We start from the raw sequence: 21100 nt of genomic DNA on the forward strand, positions 1-21100 counted from the left end.
TGTAGCTCAGATTATCGGGGGGTGCTCTGTCCCCCAGAAGAGGGTTTTATCCCTGTAGCTCAGATCTTGTTTTAAGTTCACTTTCAGCAGCGCATCATATGAGCGGGTCCGAGAAAAGCGGCCTTATTGATACTCAGATTCCCATGGTTAAAAGCAACAGCGGCGATGCGCCAAAAGTCGAAGCCCTTCAAGAAGAAGTGCCACAAATGCTGAGGATCTACAAGCTTCTCCCGCACCTTGCAGCTCTTCTGAAACTCTCGGACGCAGGTACCTTCTCGCAGATGCCTTTCGCTTTCAAGCCAGCTGTGCAGAAACGTCTGGATCGCTCGGGTGCGATATTATAAATCTGGATGTATCAGCAGCTTAATTCTTGGCGGAGGCGCTTAAGTATAATCCAGGGGAATGTGTCGAAAGCAGGACTTTTGAGAAGTCCATCCCACGCAAGACAGGAGAGCCGCATCCACCACTAGCGGCCGCGCAGGGAGGTGGACGCGGCGCAGCGCATGTGAAAGAAGAGATACTTGTAATTTGAAACGATCCATAACCACCATAGAAACTAGCAGGTCATTTAATTACTATAAGAAAGGCTGGCACGGGATACCCGGGTTTAAATCGTTTAGAATTTGTTTGACAACATGACATTGTTTTATCAGTGATGTTGTATAATATTTATTAGACTATTAACGTCAGTACATTTCTATTATTTGACACTCGAATGTTTGGCCGTATTTGCAACTGCCTTTTTAATTTTCAGAAATAAAATCACACGTTTGTTAATCTTTTTAAAAAAGATGGACGTCTGATATTTAAAGCATCTTTGCGCACTCGTGTCCATCACGCTTGAAGTTAGCAAACCCATGCAGGCAAAAGAAGTGAATGCGCCTGCATTTTCTTATCAGTATTTATACATATTTGTGGGCAACTTGCAGTGAGTGCGGTGAGCAATCAGGGAATGGGAACATGAAATGCCCTCTCGCTCCACCCAGTGAATAATACCTTAGGAGCACCTGTCTTTCCTGGGGGCATAGAATAGTTGGACACAGTTAAATCACTATTTAGAAGAAGAGGCTTTAATCGTCACCAAACCCGACATTTCTTTGTGCGCCATTTGTCAACCCGAGAACACAACTAAAGGTTGAAAGTACACTAGTCTCGTCAGATATGAATTTTAACTTATACTGGCATACAGTGGTTTACACACACACACACACACACACACACACACACACACACACACACACACACACACACACACACAAAGAGACAGAGACACACACCACAGACAGACACACACACACACCACTGACACACACACACACATACACACACTACAGACAGACACACACACACACATACAAAGAGACAGAGACACACACCACAGACAGACACATATACAGATACACAGCACTGACACACACACAGACATACACACACTACAGACAGACAGACACACACACAAAAAATGAAGTAGGCCTAATTAAGAAATAAATCACCTTTAAAAAGGATACGAATTTTCTGTTTAAATTCTGACTTTGTTATAGCTACAGGTAAAACGCAATTTTAGAAGTAATTAGTAAACGTAAAATCACTTTAAATTCACTCTGATGTAGAATGTTATAATTTACAAGTATGTCAGCTAATACGGCTCAGCGTTTAAAATAAGCGCACTAATAATCACCACTTCAAAGTGCTTCACCACACCCTCTCCTGAGCAGCCTACTAATTATGTCACCAAAGTGGCGACTTTCTTTATTGAAGTGACGCCCAAGGCAAAGACATTGTTAATTAACTGATTCCAGCAAAAAGGACAAAAAGTACGGCTCAATATCAGAAGACTGTTTGCTCTTGAGAATCTCCTGGACAGAGACACCAAAGTAAAGGCGCGTGAATAGACAGCTCCATCTGCTGTTGAATAGGGTTCATTACTTTCGTCACAGATGAGGCGCACGGACGTATGCAAAATTGGAAGACTTGAATTTTTAATTAATTAATAATTTATTAATTCAGCTTCGCATCATTATATGTCTGTTTTTCAGTGTTTGAATTTATATGTCGGTTGCGTGCAATATTTATCGACCATATATAAAACACGCGTCCAGATTTTTTTTAAAACACTTGAATAACACTTTACTTAACATATTGATCCAAGTACCGTATATTGAAAGCTATTTGCGAACGTCAATAATTCAGTAGATAAGTCAAGCGGAGTAAAGTCCAAGGCGGATTCTTCATTATTCATCCAATTTTGCCTTTTTAAATCACTAGAGGGCACCCGAGCAATATTAATCCTGTCCCTATATTGAGCAACGCTGCTGTAACTGACAGCCGTTCAGTGTCTTTGCCTTGATCGATTCCATGCTGTTCCGGCTCCATAAAACCGACGCCGATACGGTTTCTCCATGATGAGCCATTTATCTCTTTCAGCTGCATGTTTAGTAAGCCTTACCCCTGCAAGGCGAGATCAGAAAGCTAAGGAATATTCCAGGGCTGAAAGAGACCCACCCAGTCACTGTCTTTCACTTATTCGTAGACAAGCAGATTTGCCTGAAGCCAGGAACCACCTTCCAGCAGCCGCTGAGCCTCCGGATCATTATCAGCCTGGGCTCCTCTGTACTGGGCGGGCCTGTCTGCCCTGGATGTCCCATTGCAGCTCACCAGGAACCTGGAACCATGCTTCTCTTATTGCCTATTTCACAGGGTCATTACAAAAACAGCAATATAGAACTGTCAGTGTAAACAGCGGGAGGCCATTGGAGAAATGGACAAACTTTCTAAAGTTAATCTTTGCTTTGCCCTGGGGAGGGGGGGGGATCAGGGTTATGTTTCGTTTGAAGGGGGTGTCTGTAAGGTGGGTTGGGGGACTGACAGGCAGATAGACAATGCCTCCTTAAGCAGATATTGGCCACCGTGTTTGAAATACCAAGGCTCTTGCAGGACAAGTCTGGATGATTGTAGTAATGTGTCGTAATGCCCTGGGGGGCCAGGATCACTGGGAACACCGGGACTACATACTGCAAGTTCCCCTTCCTGATAAAAGACGGATCAGCACATTTGCGAGAAAAAGGCAAAGTAAGTTTTATGTCCCAATGAAAATGTTTCTGTCAGAAACACGCCATCGAGTCATAGTTTCAACCACAATGAGGCTGTCGGGGGGGGGGGGGGGGGGGGGGGCAGGGCCACCCTGATACAATCGCTGGCCCCCCAGTGGCCCCCCAGCAAGTAGCATATACAGCATAATATGCTTATGTCTGATATTTTACATTAAATGCTATTCCTTTAAGTCAATTCTATTTTTCACAATAGTTCATGCAAAAAATATCAAATAAGTAATATTAACTGTAAAATCAGAAACCAAAATATATCAGTAGGTGATTCCTTAACTCTCATATTGACATAGTTTACACAGTGCATAAACTACAACAGCATAATAGAATTCCTGGAATTGGGGGGTTGGCTTTGTTGTGCCATCCCACGGTTTTCAGGGGTCCCATCTGGCTGCTCCTGTGAAAAATTTCCGGGGGTCCCGCTGTTCAGCAATGACACGTGACAAGGGTTGAATGTAGGACTTGATACAAAAAATACAGACGATTGCATATATGTGACCCTCCGGCACAAAACTGTACACTTGGGTCAAAAATTAGAAATTAGGATTATGGTATCAAATGAAAGAGCACAAAAAATCCTCAAAAAATATCTAAAAATACGTACGGTTTTGTGCTGGAGGGTCACATATAGCGTTTGCCCATTGGCTATATTACCTGCTCGCAGTGGGACAGACTTGGAGCTGTGGGTGGGGTTACCGTGTGCTGTCAGTCACTGCCTGGTTTCATCCAGTGGGAACGAAGCATGTGCGTGCATGATAATCCCATTGACAGGGGATTTGCTGCTTAATTTATATCACACACGTTAATAGCGTAATGCCTAGAACAGAGTTTCAAGTCAAAGTAATTTACAGTGAGATCGCATAAGGAATCCCTATGCCTGCAAGTCCCGCGGATACATGCTCACATTTAAATGTCTCTCATTTTCTGGGTTCTCTCAGAACTACGTACGTTTTCCTTTCCTCACATTCTTTGTCTTCCGGCTATTTTTTCCCACTCGGACTTTTTAACAGCACATTATTTGCGTTTACATCCATCCATAGTGACTGATTTCAAGCAGTTTGTGTAGTGTTGCACAATGGCCAGTAGAGGGAATCTTGCCCCTCGTGTAAAGTAATCCCTAACATTCATTTCTTGCCATATCGGCGCAAATGCACATAAAATGCGTACGTATTCACGCTGTTACAATAATCGATCTCCTCACGGATCGCTTTTAAAGGTGATTAGGTACTTGGGTACCAGTTATGTCAATCCCTGACTGTAACCGAGTGACTCTAGACCTTATATAAGAAGCATGCGTGCAACACCAGTCTTTAAAAAAACGTATTTATTAATGATACCACATGGTAATACAAAAGTCATATCAACAAAAAAAGTAATAACATTAATGAATAAAAAGACTTCCGCACAAATAAAGGTCCTTAGTATACATGAAATGAAACTAATTTAAATAACACCAATAAGGCGGTGGGTGAGAATTTACATAAAACCGCAAGTCGGCGTTCCCCTGGAGCGGCGTTTTAAACTCACATTAACCAGCAAAGCGGAATTAACTCTCGAGGAGTTCATTTAAAAAATAAATATACCCATGTAGAGAGGACTGAAGCAAATGCTCTGCAAACACCTCGATTTTAAGAGACATTTTGGAAACTACCCTAAGCTACATTAAGGCATAAATAGGGTTACATTTTGCACACCAGCATTGAGGGATACTGGCTATGGCCACAATGTCATGATTATTATTGTTAATTCAGAATCTGAGGTTCACTTGCAAGTATTAAATTCATATGAGTAAATTAATGTGACGAGTGGATCATTGTGATAAACAGCAGATCACAATGATTTTGATTTATAAAAGAAGCAAACAGAGCAGGTTTCTCACTGAAAGTTGAATGTGTATATAAACGATAAACTTTCCAATGACTGTTTTGCTCGATCCAAAAGTTATACAGCCCTCTAGGAATTTAAACTCCAGCAATTAATCTGTAGGATTTGCGTGTTGTTTAGTTTTCTTAGGACAACAGTTCAGTTTCCTCATGATTATTGATGACTGTGATTTCTCTTAATATTAAGCAAGTATTATACTAATGCTACAAAGAGGGGCTACTAAGCTACAAGGACGAAGTGGCCCAAGGTAAAAAATGTAAAAGGAGGAGCAGTTTGCGATGGATTCCTCAGGCGCCCTGGAAATGGTGTGATATTTCTGGAGGGGCCACTGGGATGCGAGAGGGAGTCCTTGGGCTTTAAGGATTACAATGCTGTGGATCAGGAAGGTTATCTCTGTGTTATGTACTGTCATCTCTTCTTGTCAGGCTGAGGTCCACACCAGGCTGCGGCAGACTGGAGCCATGTGTGACAGCACCTGGCCTCCACATCACCTCAGGCCCAGACGGGAGGCAGGCCTGCATGTCAATCTCAGGCCCAGACGGGAGGCAGGCCTGCATGTCAATCTCAGGCCCCATTTGGAGAAGAAGTGCACCTGGCTGTCGCTAATGAATTTTCTTGCAATTAATTCATTAATTCTGTTTGTGTGATCTGGCGTGGACTCACTCATCACAACCTCAGGATTCGGTCCATGCGTACCAGTCAGCAGGGAGTTGGGATGACATGCTCAAAGATTCCCTGGTATTCTGATGTTCCTTTAACAAACAGACAGAGGTACTTCTGTATCCCCATTAAGGAGCTCAATACTATTAAAAAGTGATCTTCCTGAGACTGGAAAAACCTCCCTTTATTCCCAGTTGATTTTCTTGCATTGTAAAGATGCCAGGTCACTTCTGCCAGGTTCCGTTAATAATTGGGTCCTTTCCTAAACGGATCCCTGCGCATCAAGACACCATAGCAGAGGGAGGGGTGGCACACCCCCGGCTGGCCTGCATCCCCGGGACTGCCCCGCTTCCCTTCGTCCCCTTGTGGACCTGGGGGTCCGGGCTTGCCTGGGTAGCCCAACTTGCCCACTCCTGGGGGTCCCGTTGGACCTTACAAAGCAAACAGATCACAGCACAGGCATCGGTACACCGGCACTGTCCCATGAAAACGACAAATGTTCTTGCTATGGATCGAATACTCTGCTGTCTACTGAGAGCATTTGACTAAGCTAATTGACGAATGAGAAGATGTTATATGAAATCTTCTATTAAACTAGTATTTATGCTAACATTTGAATTCATGGTGATTGTATAGATTCCTTTATATTGCGGATTTTGACAACTTAACATTGACAGCTAGGTAGCTAGCTAACTAACATCACGTATTTCTCATTGAACACTGATGAGACATTATAATTGATATTTTCAGCTGTTCTTTACTTCAACACAACACACAGCTCATTTCCCCCATTCTTCATCCTGCCTGGAATGGCCAGTTATTCCCATTGTAGACGACCCTCTGACATCACAGCTGCTATCCTAGCACCATACTCCAATTCTCATACTCTCAGTCACCTCCTTCTCATCCCTCGACAGCAGAGTTACCCAATAAGCAGCCCGAGGGCCAGTCCTGGCTCATGTGGTGCCTGAGATGAATATCGCCATCAGTGCCCCCCATCCAAGACAAAGTTTAACACTTATGGATGTGACCGGCCTTGTTCACTCCCCACCTCTCGCCAAATCTGATCATTTTAAACCGGCATAACAGATTGATAACTGGGGCAATAGCTTCTGGATTTGTACTGTTGGTAGATTTGGTTCTGGGGAAGAATTATTGGGGAGCCCCTGCTCTTCAGTCTGCAGGCATCAAAGAGCCAGGTAGCATTGGATGAATGCACCATTGTGATCTTTGGTTGGATTTCATTTTCTGCTATTCACAATCACATGGCAGTGATTGCAAGTCATTACGATGACAGACACAGTAATGATGGTTTGCAGGATCCAGCAGACACCATTATTCTGTTACGCTGCCTTGGGTTTGGTGCTGCTTTGGTAGTTGGGTCTCTTTCAGGATTTCAGTTAGGATGTGGTATTTTTCACCAGACAGTACAAATGTAGGAATTTTGACCAATGATTGTCACAGTGGGTTGATTTTTTTGGACGATTCTCCTATTTTTCTTCATGCTTATTGTTCCCAGTATGGTTGGCATCTTTAGAGTCTTTCAGAAACAGCAGCTTCCATGCCTTACCTGGGAGTCCTGGAGGACCCTGGTCCCCTGCCATAACTCTTCCTTGACTTCCTTTCTCACCTTTTTCACCTGGATCTCCTGCACGCAAAACCATATGTGACACACCATCAGCACTGGAGTTCAGGCGTGCAGTGCAGTTCAGGAAAATAACCCCTGATTCAATGACTACCAAGTCAACAGACCTCCCAAGACCTGAGAGAGGCCACCAGAAATGGAACTAACCCTACAACTCTATTTCTTCACATCCATCGATGAGGCTGTGAGGACCTGGTGATACCTTTTAGCCCAGGGACTCCAGAATCCCCTGGCAGACCAGGATTCCCCTGCATGCCGTTGGAGCCCGGTATCCCAGGAAAGCCCCTGGATCCTGGTGGTCCAGCTGGGCCCGGAGGGCCTGGGCCCCCTGGACGCGTTTGGCAGTGGTCACAGCCCCTTGGCTGAGTGTTCTGTATGAGGGCTGGAATCTCAGCTGGAGGAGAAAACACGCATGGGGGTGTGGCTTTAAGCGGACTACACGAAGAATTGGTCACCTGTGTGTTTGAAATGAAGCAGTCGGGGTTAGGATAGAGACACTTACACCTGAGAATGTCCCGGCAAATCTGCCGAATGTGCTGCTCAGATATTTCCCTTCCCTGAAAGAACAAAGCATGTGTTGGGGTGATGCGTCTACCTGCGAATGTTGCTCATGAATAATGGGAATGTTTCCATTGAATTGGATACACATCACTCCTGTGGTTGAATTACACAGCATGTGTTACAGCAAATCACAGCACTGTTAAAATGACTCCATTTAATATGTTTCAAATGGTAGGTCTTTCCTTCCCAGTCGTGATTTTGAATGATGCTGTTGAGATGTTAAAGAACATAAGTAGGGCCAGCCAAACCGATCACTTGACGCACTGGTCTGCCCTCCGGTCCCGGTGGTCCTGCTGGGCCCGGTGACCCACTGGGCCCTTGTGCGCCAGAAGCGCCCATCTGTCCTCGCTGCCCCGGCTGTCCTTGATGGCCATTTTGCCCCCTCATTCCTGGTTCTCCTGCTGACCCTTTCTAGTTTTAGGCAACCACATATAAGAAGTTTGTGAAGGCAGCATTAGCAATGAACCCTAGCGACCATTATATCCTAAAGGTAACGTTAACGTGCACAACAACATCTATAATTAATACAACCCTGAGGAGCACTCTCACAGTCCCAGGTTAGTATTCACATGAGTCTACAGTATTTTAGCATTTGCACAGTCCCAGGTTAGTATTCACATGAGTCTACAGTATTTTAGCATTGTCACAGTCCCAGGTTAGTATTCACATGAGTCTATAGTATTTTAGCATTGTCACAGTCCCAGGTTAGTATTCACATGAATCTACAGTATTTTAGCATTGTCACAGTCCCAGGTTAGTATTCACATGAGTCTACAGTATTTTAGCATTGTCACAGTCCCAGGTTAGTATTCACATGAGTCTACAGTATTTTAGCATTGTCACAGTCCCAGGTTAGTATTCACATGAGTCTACAGTATTTTAGCACTGTCACAGTCCCAGGTTAGTATTCACATGAGTCTACAGTATTTTAGCATTGTCACAGTCCCAGGTTAGTATTCACATGAATCTACAGTATTTTAGCACTGTCACAGTCCCAGGTTAGTATTCACATGAGTCTACAGTATTTTAGCATTTGCACAGTCCCAGGTTAGTATTCACATGAGTCTACAGTATTTTAGCATTGTCACAGTCCCAGGTTAGTATTCACATGAGTCTACAGTATTTTAGCATTGTCACAGTCCCAGGTTAGTATTCACATGAGTCTACAGTATTTTAGCATTTGCACAGTCCCAGGTTAGTATTCACATGAGTCTACAGTATTTTAGCATTGTCACAGTCCCAGGTTAGTATTCACATGAGTCTACAGTATTTTAGCATTGTCACAGTCCCAGGTTAGTATTCACATGAGTCTACAGTATTTTAGCATTGTCACAATCCCAGGTTAGTATTCACATGAGTCTACAGTATTTTAGCATTGTCACAGTCCCAGGTTAGTATTCACATGAGTCTACAGTATTTTAGCATTTGCACAGTCTTAAGTTCCACAAGTCCAGTTTAGTATTGGCACAGTCCCTGGTTAGCATTCACAGAAGTTCAGTTTATTGGAAAAACGAAAAGTTAATATTCGCAAAAGTGCACTTTAGCATTAGCACAGGTTACATTTTGCATTTCTACATGCGCAGGCTAGCACTCCCATATGCCTACAGGTAAACATAAGGTGTGTGATATACAGGGCTGAACATAACACTACTTTGAATTTACTACCATCATCTCTCTTATACGTTGTGAATTCACAACAGAAAAATAGAACAACATCTTTAAATGACACCAGGACTTCTGGCTAACACTTTTACTAGCATAATGTATGCTTCTGAAAATTGTTTCACACTACAATAAACGTACCTCCCCTTTTTTCCCTGGGTGGCCTGTAATTCCCTGCAAATATGAAACAAATGTGTCAGTATGTGGAGACTCAGCGGGCGATAAGAGTGCGGCGTGGCTGCACCGGGAGGCGATGAGGGCGCGGCGTGGCTGCACCGGGGGGCTATGAGAGCACGGCGTGGCTGCACCGGGGGGCTATGAGAGCGCGGCGTGGCTGCACCGGGGGGCTATGAGAGCACGACGTGGCTGCACCGGGGGGGCTATGAGAGCACGGCATGGCTGCACTGGGGGGGCGATGAGAGCACGGCGTGACAGCACCGGGGGGGTGATGAGAGCACGGCGTGGCAGCACCGGGGGGCTATGAGAGCGCAGTGTGGCTGCATCGGGAGGCTATGAGAGCACGGCGTGGCTGCACCGGGAGGCTATGAGGGCGCGGCGTGGCTGCACCGGGGGGCTATGAGAGCACGGCGCGGCTGCACCGGGAGGCGATGAGGGCGCGGCGTGGCTGCACCGGGGGGCTATGAGAGCACGGCGTGGCTGCACCAGGTGGCTATGAGAGTGCGGCGTGCCTGCACCGGGGGGGCCATGAGCGTGTGCCGTGCCTGCACCGGGGGGCGATGAGCGCGCGGCGTGGCTGCACCGGGGGGCTATGAGAGCACGGCATGGCTGCACCGGGTGGCTATGAGAGCGCGGTGTGGCTGCACCGGGGGGCGATGAGCGCGCGGCGTGGCTGCACCGGGGGGCTATGAGAGCGCAGTGTGGCTGCACTGGGGGGCTATGAGAGCACGGCGTGGCAGCACCGGGGGTGATGAGAGCACGGCGTGGCTGCACCGAGTGGCCATGAGAGCGCAGCGTGGCAGCACCGGGTTGCCATGAGAGCGCGGCGTGGCTGCACCGGGGGGCTATGAGAGCGTGGCGTGGCAGCACCGGGGGGCTATGAGAGCGCGGCGTGGCAGCACCGGGGGGCTATGAGAGCGCGGCGTGGCAGCACCGGGTTGCCATGAAAGCGCGGTGTGGCTGCACCGGGGGGCTATGAGAGCGCGGCGTGGCAGCACCGGGTGGCCATGAGAGCGCGGCATGGCTGCACCGGGGGGCTATGAGAGCGCAGCGTGGCTGCACTGGGGGGCTATGAGAGCGCGGCGTGGCTGCACTGGGGGGCTATGAGAGCGCGCCGTGGCTGCACTGGGGGGCTATGAGAGCACGGCGTGGCAGCACCGGGTGGCCATGAGAGCGCGGCATGGCAGCACCGGGGGGCTATGAGAGCGCGCCGTGGCTGCACTGGGGGGCTATGAGAGCGCGGCGTGGCTGCACCGGGGGGCTATGAGAACGCGGCGTGGCTGCACCGGGGGGCTATGAGAGCGTGGTGTGGCTGCACCGGGGGGCTATGAGAGCGTGGTGTGGCTGCACCGGGGGGCTATGAGAGCGTGATGTGGCTGCACCGGGGGGCTATGAGAGTGCGGTGTGGCTGCACCGGGGGGCTATGAGAGCGCGGCGTGGCTGCACCGGGGGGCTATGAGAGCGCGGCGTGGCTGCACCGGGGGGCTATGAGAACGCGGCGTGGCTGCACCGGGGGGCTATGAGAGCGTGGTGTGGCTGCACCGGGGGGCTATGAGAGCGTGGTGTGGCTGCACCGGGGGGCTATGAGAGCGCGGCGTGGCTGCACCGGGTTGCCATGAAAGCGCGGCGTGGCTGCACCGGGGGGCTATGAGAGCGTGGCGTGGCTGCACCGGGGGGCTATGAGGGCGCGGCGTGGCTGCACCGGGGGGCTATGAGAGCATGGTGTGGCTGCACCGGGGGCATTACCTGCTCGCCGTTCCTCCCGTTTTCTCCCTTTTCTCCTTTTGGACCCTATTTAAAAGACAGGAAAACTCTGAGGGCTGCGGCAGGGAAATGTGTCCAGGGCTGGTTTTTGACTGTGACTCTGTGGGATGAAGATGCTTTTTCTTTTCATTTTTTCGAAAATGAAATAAATTTCAGATTTGCTACAATAGTTTAATTTGCCCCAAAACCCAGGGCCTCTGCCTCCTTTTCCACAGCGTTGAACAGGGAAGCTGTCGAACGTGATTCCAATTTCACAAAATTAAAGACAACCACTCTTGGAAGGACACAGTAAATTGTGTGTCTGATTACACATGGAACACTTCCTAGAAAATGGAAAAAAAAAAATCCATGACCATGTTTTCCGTTCTATTCCCGACGAGTTTTATGGTCCCTTTAAATAAGCCTCCTGTAGCCAGTCTGCTTAGACTTATTCCTTTGGCATCGTATGTAAAACTAGAATGTGCAGAATGTCTAGAATTCTGTTTAAAATACAATTAGCAATGTGACTATCTCATTTCTTATATGGTATGATGTCCTGTGTGTGTGTGTGTGTGTGTGTGTATGCATAGGTAGCCTAGCATTTTTTAACTCTTTTTCTTGGGCTCTGCACATTGTCTTCTAGGGCTCCGTCCTGTAAATTCTGCTATTGGATGAACACATGTGACCTGCAGAGAAAATCCCCCCCCCGCCTCTGTTTCTGCCCCCCTCATGTGGTGACATTACGCCGGAGTAATATTCCCCACTACCAAGCACTTTATTTTTGTTTATTTCAACGGTGGTGGAATAATTACCTTAATATGGCTTAAGAGTTTTTCCATTGATGGTTTGCCAGTTACACACTGGTTTTGCTCTCTCACTGACTGTTAGAAGGTCTCCTAGCATTTGCTGTAGAGTTCCTCAGATGTACCTCTGGCTATTTGACCCTGCTGGCTTCTCTCCATGTTACCGTGTACCAGGGCTCCCAAGCTCAAATAGTCTGGGGCCAAGGGACTGCAGCTCAAGAGGTCAATACACAGAGAGGCTGCTAAACCACCCCCTTTAAATTGGGGGGGGGGGGGGGGTTGGTGGTAATACAGTAGGATCTGTGTCAGATAAGGGGTTGGGGGGATTAAAGGTGGAGGCGGCAAATTTGCAGAGCATGGAAACCAATGGATTTGCAGTCCAGATTTAATAATGATTTAAAGAACACAGTGGGCCAGACAGACCTGCCGTGCGGACACCAGTCTGCTTTTCAACCCCCTGCTCCAAGATGTGATGAGAGGGTTATGGGTCATAGCCCGTAACTCTTACAGGTTGTTCATTGATGGTGTGATAATCGGAAGTACCACTCCAGCACCTCGGAAGTACCACTCCAGGCCTGAAGCCCATACTGCTAGAGCAGTAGTGGGAAGGAACAGTGTCTTTTGAAGTTACTTCAAGCACGTTAGGAGGTTCTGCTGCTTCACGTCACATCACCCTTTATTAATGAGCACCAACGGTGCCAAGTCACATTCGGCAAACCCACACAGCCATCTGTCTCTTCTAGGAGAATTAGCTTCCGCTAACACATGCTTTACATACCTCTGCTCCTCTGTCACCTGGACTTCCACCTTCTCCCTGGAAGGGAGAGGAATTTAATGGTCACCATTTCAATGTAGCAGTACTTTACAGCCATTTATATGTCCATGTTTAGAACCTTCTCTTCCAGGTTCCATCTCCGATCTGCTTGCAACATAAACCCCAAGTCCACAGAAACCACAGATCACATCACTATCACATCCAGATTGCAAACCCGGTAGGTAAAGTTATCAGTACAAAACCTGTGATCGACATAATTACTATACATGGAGGTCGGGTGTCACTGAGTCCTTCAGTCTTATGTCAACCAAATACTTCCAGCTTAAAGCCATAGTCTATAAAAGGGTCAGCTGGCCTGACACTGCTCTCAGCCTCCCGGAGATGGGTCTGGATGAACTCCTCAGGTCTGTAAACAGAAATTAATCTGGGGGGGTCCAGGAACCCTACCAAAGGGCTTGTCTTGGTAGGTATGGCCCAAAAGGGGGCAGGAGCAAATTTTGAGGGGGTTTCAAAATTGTAATGTTACTACTTGGCTATGTGCCTTGTCGGGAGAAAAAACATTTCAAGGGGGTGGGGCAGTTCTGACCTGCTCTTTGACTATGTGGCTGCACACTTAGGTCTCATTCTGGTTACTCCTGCTTAATTGCTGTAACTCTGTATGATTTAAAATTTGTCCTTAGATGGCAGCGAAATTTCACAGTCAATATGAATTGCTTCAGACCTCAGACAATCAAGGTCTTAGACAGTACACAACTGAGTCAGATATTAGTGATGCTTAATTATTCATTTATATTTGTGATTATATATGTTGTGCTTGACCCAGGGGCCTGTATTACATGAAGGCTTCTCCATTCTGAGCTCTTCTCAGCAGGATTAGCCGTAGCCCAGCTTTTATTGGCCTTGTCGTTTGACCGCTGGTTTGTGAGCAAGGCGCCTCACCTGTGGTCAGTGGGGGGGGATCTCTCTCGGGGGGGCGATGCGAGGCCCCGCCAGGAGGCTAATGCCTGCATAAATGTGGTTTGGGCTTTTGGGGTTGTTGGTTTGGAAAATTAACTACAGCACCGCTGCCATTCTCTCGCCCAGCAAATGTACTTGTGCCCATCTGAGGGCCCATGGACGTGTCGGTCTTACGAGGCGGAGTCGGGCACATTGCGATTTTGGGGCAGCGGGAAGCGGCTGCGATACTGACCAACAAATACCGGGTCTGAAGTCAATGGCGTAGGATTTCACTGCTATTTAAAGGTGCACTGGCAAGATCATGACATGCACCTAACAGTGAACAGACACTGCATGTTACACTGGGACGTGCGGCAGTGCACGAACGTGCAATAGCTTTAAAATAAAAAGATTACAATGGAAAAGATCATTAATGCGTACGTCAAAATAAAGAAACTCATAATAGTTAGGGTTAGGGTCTTTAGCCAGCAGACCTGCATGACATGTACGAGTCATTTATTGTATGGCTTTGTTGTGTTTAATGTAAATGTAGAATAATTAAATATTTTGGAAAATGTCTTGTCCCATAAAACCATGACTCCTCCCTGCATCTCATAAGTTTTATCCTCTTCCCACCGCAAAGGAAAATATGTTTCCTTTCACTGTGCTTATTTTCATGTCCAAAATACAAACAAACCTGCAGCATAAACTACACGGGCGACGTGGTTCCACATTATAATAGGCTGGTCGCAGGCATATTTTGTCAGGATCAACATTTGTAATTTATTTTTGACAGAAGAAGTGCATTCTGGGTAAAACGCCATGTCTGAGGTATTGTGTACTCTTATGTATTCAACTCGGAACACTTACTTTTCATTCGTACGAAGTAAGTCCCACAATGGGGAAGGTAGAAAAATGAACAGGTCTTTGTGTGCCGTTTCAGTTTTCAGTGCAGTTGTCTCTTTTAATTTACTCGCACTGGCAGTGAATGTCAGTGTATGTCTGGCCCTTCGAAACTGAACACACGTGACCCTGAAGTGCCCGACGTGCCCAGTGAATGTCAGTGTAAGTCTGGCCCTTCGAAACTGAACACACGTGACCCTGAAGTGCCCGACGTGCCCAGTGAATGTTAGTGTAAGTCTGGCCATTCGAAACTGAACACACGTGACGCTGAAGTGCCCGAAGTGCCCAGTGAATGTCAGTGTATGTCTGGCCCTTCGAAACTGAACACACGTGACCCTGAAGTGCCCGAAGTGCCCAGTGAATGTCAGTGTAAGTCTGGCCCTTCGAAACTGAACACACGTGACCCTGAAGTGCCCGAAGTGCCCAGTGAATGTCAGTGTAAGTCTGGCCCTTCGAAACTGAACACACGTGACTCTGAAGTGCCCGAAGTGCCCAGTGAATGTCAGTGTAAGTCTGGCCCTTCGAAACTGAACACACGTGACCCTGAAGTGCCCGAAGTGCCCAGTGAATGTCAGTGTAAGTCTGGCCCTTCGAAACTGAACACACGTGACCCTGAAGTGCCCGAAGTGCCCAGTGAATGTCAGTGTAAGTCTGGCCCTTCGAAACTGAACACACGTGACTCTGAAGTGCCCGAAGTGCCCAGTGAATGTCAGTGTAAGTCTGGCCCTTCGAAACTGAACACACGTGACCCTGAAGTGCCCGAAGTGCCCAGTGAATGTCAGTGTATGTCTGGCCCTTCGAAACTGAACACACGTGACCCTGAAGTGCCCGAAGTGCCCAGTGAATGTCAGTATACGTCTGGCCCTTCGAAACTGAACACACGTGACCCTGAAGTGCCCGAAGTGCCCAGTGAATGTCAGTGTAAGTCTGGCCCTTCGAAACTGAACACACGTGACTCTGAAGTGCCCGAAGTGCCCAGTGAATGTCAGTGTAAGTCTGGCCCTTCGAAACTGAACACACGTGACCCTGAAGTGCCCGAAGTGCCCAGTGAATGTCAGTGTAAGTCTGGCCCTTCGAAACTGAACACACGTGACCCTGAAGTGCCCGAAGTGCCCAGTGAATGTCAGTGTAAGTCTGGCCCTTCGAAACTGAACACACGTGACCCTGAAGTGCCCGAAGTGCCCAGTGAATGTCAGTGTAAGTCTGGCCCTTCGAAACTGAACACACGTGACCCTGAAGTGCCCGAAGTGCCCAGTGAATGTCAGTGTAAGTCTGGCCCTTCGAAACTGAACACACGTGACCCTGAAGTGCCCGAAGTGCCCAGTGAATGTCAGCACTTTCGTGCATTTGTCACAACAGGCAAACGCCAAGTGGTTTCCATTGTGTTCACTCACAATGACAAGGATGGACAAATATCTGATTTCCCCTTGCTTAGTTTAACTTTAGGTAATTATATAGTTTTATATTCACCTTTCCTTAAGCAGGCACTGAAGATGATGACACACAGGGAAACATTTTAGCGATGCTGCTTGGCAACATTGCCTTTGAGAATGGGCAACGGATTTCTATCTGGACAATTTTGATCTCAACTGGCAACTTTTTGAGATCTTCCAATCAGAGTGCTAGCAGCTGGTCACGTGACCGACTTGGAGCGTCAGGAAAATGAAACAAAAATGGCGGCCTCTCAGCAGCAGTGGAGCGATTGGAAGAAGCATCACCTTGTACTGTTTATGCTGGGAAGTTGTTGCATGTAAACCCAACACAGGCAATTTGCCTCGTTTAATGCGTAATATTAGAACAGAGGTCTGATTCTTTGTGTTCAGACTGTAATTCACGCATCCATATTAACCCTGTGGAGTTGGCAGTGCTACATGCGGGACAAAACTGAAATCTCACCAAGCTATTTTAAAAAATAAGTTTTGTCCTAGAAACATAAAACACCCCCGGAAACCTTTAAGGATCTACTTTTCAAATATATACTGGTATAAATAAATATGTTTTAGAGCTTTATGAGGAGGATAAAGAACATTGTTAAAGAATGTAAGTTTGAATTGTAATGAATTGTTGTTTTGTAAAGTTAACATGAGTCCTCCTCTCACTAAACTCTGCACAGTCCTCCATAGCACTTCTGGTGCAAAGAATATTATATAATTGCTGCCAACTGAAACATAATGTCTGTTTTTTTAGTTATGCTATAGTATGGCAGTATATGAAAAGTTCATACCATACAGGAAATTAATACCGCTATACCCAGTCCCGGTATAACTGCCCAGTGCTATTCTGAAGATTGCACAATGTATGTTTGCACGGGGATATCACATGACTGTCAGGACAGAAATATACAATGATCAGTAAGCAGACCAACTGGCGGAAGGTTATATCGCTGGAGTAGGATCCACGCCTCTTTCTGCAGCCTGAAGCTGCACAGTGTGAAGGATTACTTCAGCTTCTTCAAAATGCCCGTCTAATTGTTGAACTTGCAATTTTTTGATAGCAGGTATAGTAAATATACATCATTTGATTTCTACTACCTGGCAAATCTGACGTTATATCCCTGAGAAGCTGCTAGTGTACTTCCACCACTGCACAGCTGAAAACATCCTGGCCTGCTGCCTCTGTGCGTCGTTCGCCACAGTTATTCAGGTCACCCCGTGGATAATCGGCTGCCTTCTCCCCTCACTTGAGGAATTGCATGATACCCGTTATCTCAGGAACATCCAGAAAATTCTACAGGACCTATCACAACCTGGACATGTACTATTTGAAGTTTGAACCCTTGGAGTTTAAGAGTTAGCATTTTGCCTGCGTGGCTGTCAAACGATAAATGCGACAAGTAAACCGAGGTTGTGAGTGAGGAGGGATATCTTCAGAGGTGGACAGTTCAGGTCCCGAAAGTAAAAATCCAGACCAAGATTTTGTTTCAACCAACCAGTTGAGTATTAAGAATCACAATCACAGAGAAATCAACTGGTTGATTGAAACAAAATCTTGGTCTGGATTTTTACTTTCTGGACCTGAACTGTCCAGCTCTGGATAGAATTCATGAGAACCACACTGCATCTGAGATTCAAATGCTGGATTCCCTCCAAGTTAAATTATAGCCTCGTTTTTGGTGGGTCACAGTCAAGGTCCTGGCCATCTTGTGCCATGTGGTCTCTGCTCTGGCTAGATGTGTTGATGCTAAGTGAGATTTGATCTGTGCTGAAGTACATCATGGCAGAGGCTCCCCCTGCATACACTGACATCATGCCGCGCGTCATGGGAAGGAATGCTCTAGTAACCAAAATCTAGGGCTGTACGAGAACAGACCATAGTGCCAGACACCGTTGTAGCTGTCTGGAGAATATGAGGTTCTCAATAGGAAAATAAAAATCTGTGAATGATTTTATTTTCTCTCCAGTTAGAATGGAAGATCTACTCAGAAGGGCAGGTTCAACATATATGGCTTATGTGAACATCACTTTAAAGCATAATCCAATTTAATTGGTTAAAGTGAGATCAGTGAGTTTGCTCTACAGTACATGGTACACATGCAATGCTCATCTCTGAGAATAACCAACTCAGCTGCACATAACAGTCATAACTATAATTTTATTTCATTCATGAATAGGCTGCTTGTATTCAGGTAAACCTTTTGTAACTGTTGTTTAACAGTGGTAGTTTTGGCTAAATCCCTCTCCGCAAAGCAGATGCGATGTCTGTCTCCTTGCTAAAATGTGACGGCGATGCTTTTGTTACTCAGTAAAGCACACTGCAGCTATTGGGCTCCAGAAAGCTGCCACCGGCCAGGCAATGGCACTGAGCTGATGCCACTGTTGGCTTTTCACTGAACTGGCCTGTCATCTTAATAGATATCTGCTCTTCTGAGTAAATAACCAAACATAAGCAGAGAGTCGGAAAACACTTAGCGTTTGCTGAAAAAGCTGTGAAACGTCAGCGGCTGCAGGCGTGGAAAGCACCTTGCTCCCTTTCATCCCTGGCAGACCCGGGTGTCCTGGTTCCCCCGCCATTCCTGCTTCACCCGGTTTACCCTTTGGGGGAGATCCGTCAATCAGATGCAGGAGAACCTCATGGCAAAGCATAAAGCTCCCAGCACGGGAAAAGCAGAGTCTATCCCATATTCATCAGATTATTTTCAGCTTTGTACAAGCAGTTGGTGAAGAAAATGCAGTTTGGCCTCTTATCCAAAAGTGCAAGATAATACACTAAACACACAGTGCTAGAAACAGCAGTACAATATATACATGTATGAGAAGTAAATAGCTATTAATGCTAATAATTAAAGCCAAATAATAAAAAGAGAGGCTGTATGATCAGATTGCATTTGGAAAAGGCAGAGGATTAGATGCTTACCTCGAGCCCTGCGGTTCCTGCTGCACCAGGCTGACCCCCATCGCCTTTACTGCCCTGCCCAGGTAAGCATGCAGAAGATGAATGGCTGCCTGAATAGAGCCGTGCTCTCCAGGCATGGCCTCACACGACTATTACTGATTTTCGTGCTGCTCTTCTGTGAATGAAACTCTCTCCTTATGTTGTCTTCCTTGCCGATTAATCTCAGATCTCCTTCGCTTGTCGCTCGTGTAGTGAAAGGTTATCCATCGCACATTCTGTTTTTATTTAAACTCTTCTTCTGCCAGTATTAATTCTAGAAGGTTGCGAGTATCATTTCGGTTCTCTTTGACCAAGACTCGACCCTGGGCCGTTAAACATGGATGTATCTTCACTGTCGGTACTTGGGAAAACGCAGCTTACCTTTGATCCAGGTTTTCCGGCAGGGCCTGGCATCCCCGCCAAGCCCGCCTCCCCCTTTTTCAGAAAAAGAACAGAAAGAAAAGACAGCATGCTTTACTTATTCATAACAAATAATAATACAGTCATAAGACATAAACATGACTACATTATTGCCATGTTTATTATGCATTATGACTGCCTTATGAAGCTCTAATTTATAATGCACTGTAGATACCTTCATAATGCAGTACAAAGCATCCTTAATGCTTATACTGACCATTATAATGCAATGCACTTAAGCAGAGTGTTTCGGAAAAGGCTTGTCCCTCTAACCACTGTACAAAACCCGCACCTTCTTGGACACAAGCGACTCACCGAGGGCCCTGGAGATCCTCGCACCCCCTTTTGTCCACGTTCTCCTGCCTCCCCCTGTGATCACAATCACAGACTTTGAATACATTTTGTATTTCCACTAATATAGCCACATTCAGAGTAATAAGTGGTAGGATTTTTGTGTTAATAGGTGGAAGTTAATCTGTGAGCTAATGTGTGCAACGCTGAGCTCTGGTTTGTGTGGAAAATGCTCACCTTTGGGCCTGCTGCTCCTGGACGTCCAGGCAAACCAGGAATCCCCTGGAAAGAGGGAGCACAGTAATCACTGTAGGCTTCACCCCCACCCTGTATGACCCTGTGTTCTTGCACAGGAGTGCTCTTCTCGTTAATGGGGGGGGGGTGGATGTCGTCTCCTGAGAATTTCATCAGCCTCCACATTTCACGTAGTGAGGATCAGCGAGTCTGGAGGTGTATGTGTGTCTTTATGTTACAGATTTCAGGGGCAGGTTTATTCCCCTGGCAGCCTGGATTAATCATACATGAAACATCCCCCCACCTCCAGAGCTCTGCTAGTTCCATCAGTGAGGAAGCATAATGTCTTTCTCAGGATGCTCTGAAATACACTACATGCATTCCTCCCACATACAGTATGTGCCGCATGCTGAGCACTCTACTGTACTGCATACTGAGTACTGTGCCGCATGCTGAGCACTCTACTGTACTGCATGTTGAGTACTGTGCCGCATGCTGAGCACTCTACTGTACTGCATGTTGAGTACTGTGCCGCTTGCTGAGCACTCTACTGTACTGCATATTGAGTACTGCGCCATTTGCTGAGCACTCTACTGTACTGTATACTGAGTACTGTGCTGCTTGCTGAGCACTCTACTGTACTGCATATTGAGTACTGCGCCGTTTGCTTAGCACTCTACTGTACTGCATATAGAGCCCTGCACACTGAGTACTGCACCGCTTGCTAAGCACTTTACTGTACTGCATATTGAGTACTGCGCCATTTGCTGAGCACTCTACTGTACTGTTTACTGAGTACTGCGCCGTTTGCTAAGCACTCTACTGTACTGTATGTTGAGCCCTGCACACTGAGTACTGCACCGCTTGCTAAGCACTGTACTGTACTGTATACTGAGCCCTGCACACTGAGTACTGTTCCGCTTACTAAGCA

The 21100-nt window shown here is 46.7% G+C and overlaps 1 protein-coding gene and 2 long non-coding RNA genes across 8 annotated transcripts in view; 2 read left to right on the top strand and 1 right to left on the bottom strand.

Moving 5' to 3' along the window:
• Positions 1-132: 132 nt before the first annotated feature.
• Positions 133-5814, top strand: LOC125739005 (uncharacterized). Its single transcript, XR_007397003.1, has 2 exons — positions 133-267; positions 5414-5814. It is a non-coding gene; the product is annotated as an uncharacterized LOC125739005 (long non-coding RNA).
• The window catches only part of col21a1 (collagen, type XXI, alpha 1), a 39735-nt gene continuing 23046 nt past the window's right edge, over positions 4412-21100 (bottom strand). The window contains exons 18-30 of the mRNA XM_049008605.1: positions 20173-20217; positions 19960-20013; positions 19606-19659; positions 19207-19260; positions 18813-18884; positions 13018-13053; positions 11440-11484; positions 9658-9690; positions 8119-8265; positions 7796-7850; positions 7496-7687; positions 7219-7296; positions 4412-6079 (exon numbers count right to left, since the gene is read on the bottom strand). Coding sequence (XP_048864562.1) covers positions 5892-6079; positions 7219-7296; positions 7496-7687; positions 7796-7850; positions 8119-8265; positions 9658-9690; positions 11440-11484; positions 13018-13053; positions 18813-18884; positions 19207-19260; positions 19606-19659; positions 19960-20013; positions 20173-20217 — 1053 coding nt within the window. The 3' untranslated portion in view covers positions 4412-5891. The remainder of the gene's footprint in view (positions 6080-7218; positions 7297-7495; positions 7688-7795; positions 7851-8118; positions 8266-9657; positions 9691-11439; positions 11485-13017; positions 13054-18812; positions 18885-19206; positions 19261-19605; positions 19660-19959; positions 20014-20172; positions 20218-21100) is intronic.
• LOC125739003 (uncharacterized) lies at positions 8280-9326 on the top strand. Of its 6 annotated transcripts, XR_007396996.1 has the most exons (6): positions 8280-8411; positions 8510-8558; positions 8657-8803; positions 8902-8999; positions 9049-9146; positions 9196-9326. It is a non-coding gene; the product is annotated as an uncharacterized LOC125739003 (long non-coding RNA). The 6 variants fall into 6 exon arrangements; XR_007396997.1 differs by lacking the exons at positions 8280-8411; positions 8510-8558 and adding an exon at positions 8450-8509 and having other exon boundaries at positions 8608-8803; XR_007396995.1 differs by lacking the exon at positions 8280-8411 and having other exon boundaries at positions 8454-8558; positions 8608-8803.

Source organism: Brienomyrus brachyistius, chromosome 3 (genome assembly GCF_023856365.1).
Source record: "Brienomyrus brachyistius isolate T26 chromosome 3, BBRACH_0.4, whole genome shotgun sequence".
NCBI classification, from domain to species: Eukaryota; Metazoa; Chordata; class Actinopteri; order Osteoglossiformes; family Mormyridae; genus Brienomyrus; species Brienomyrus brachyistius.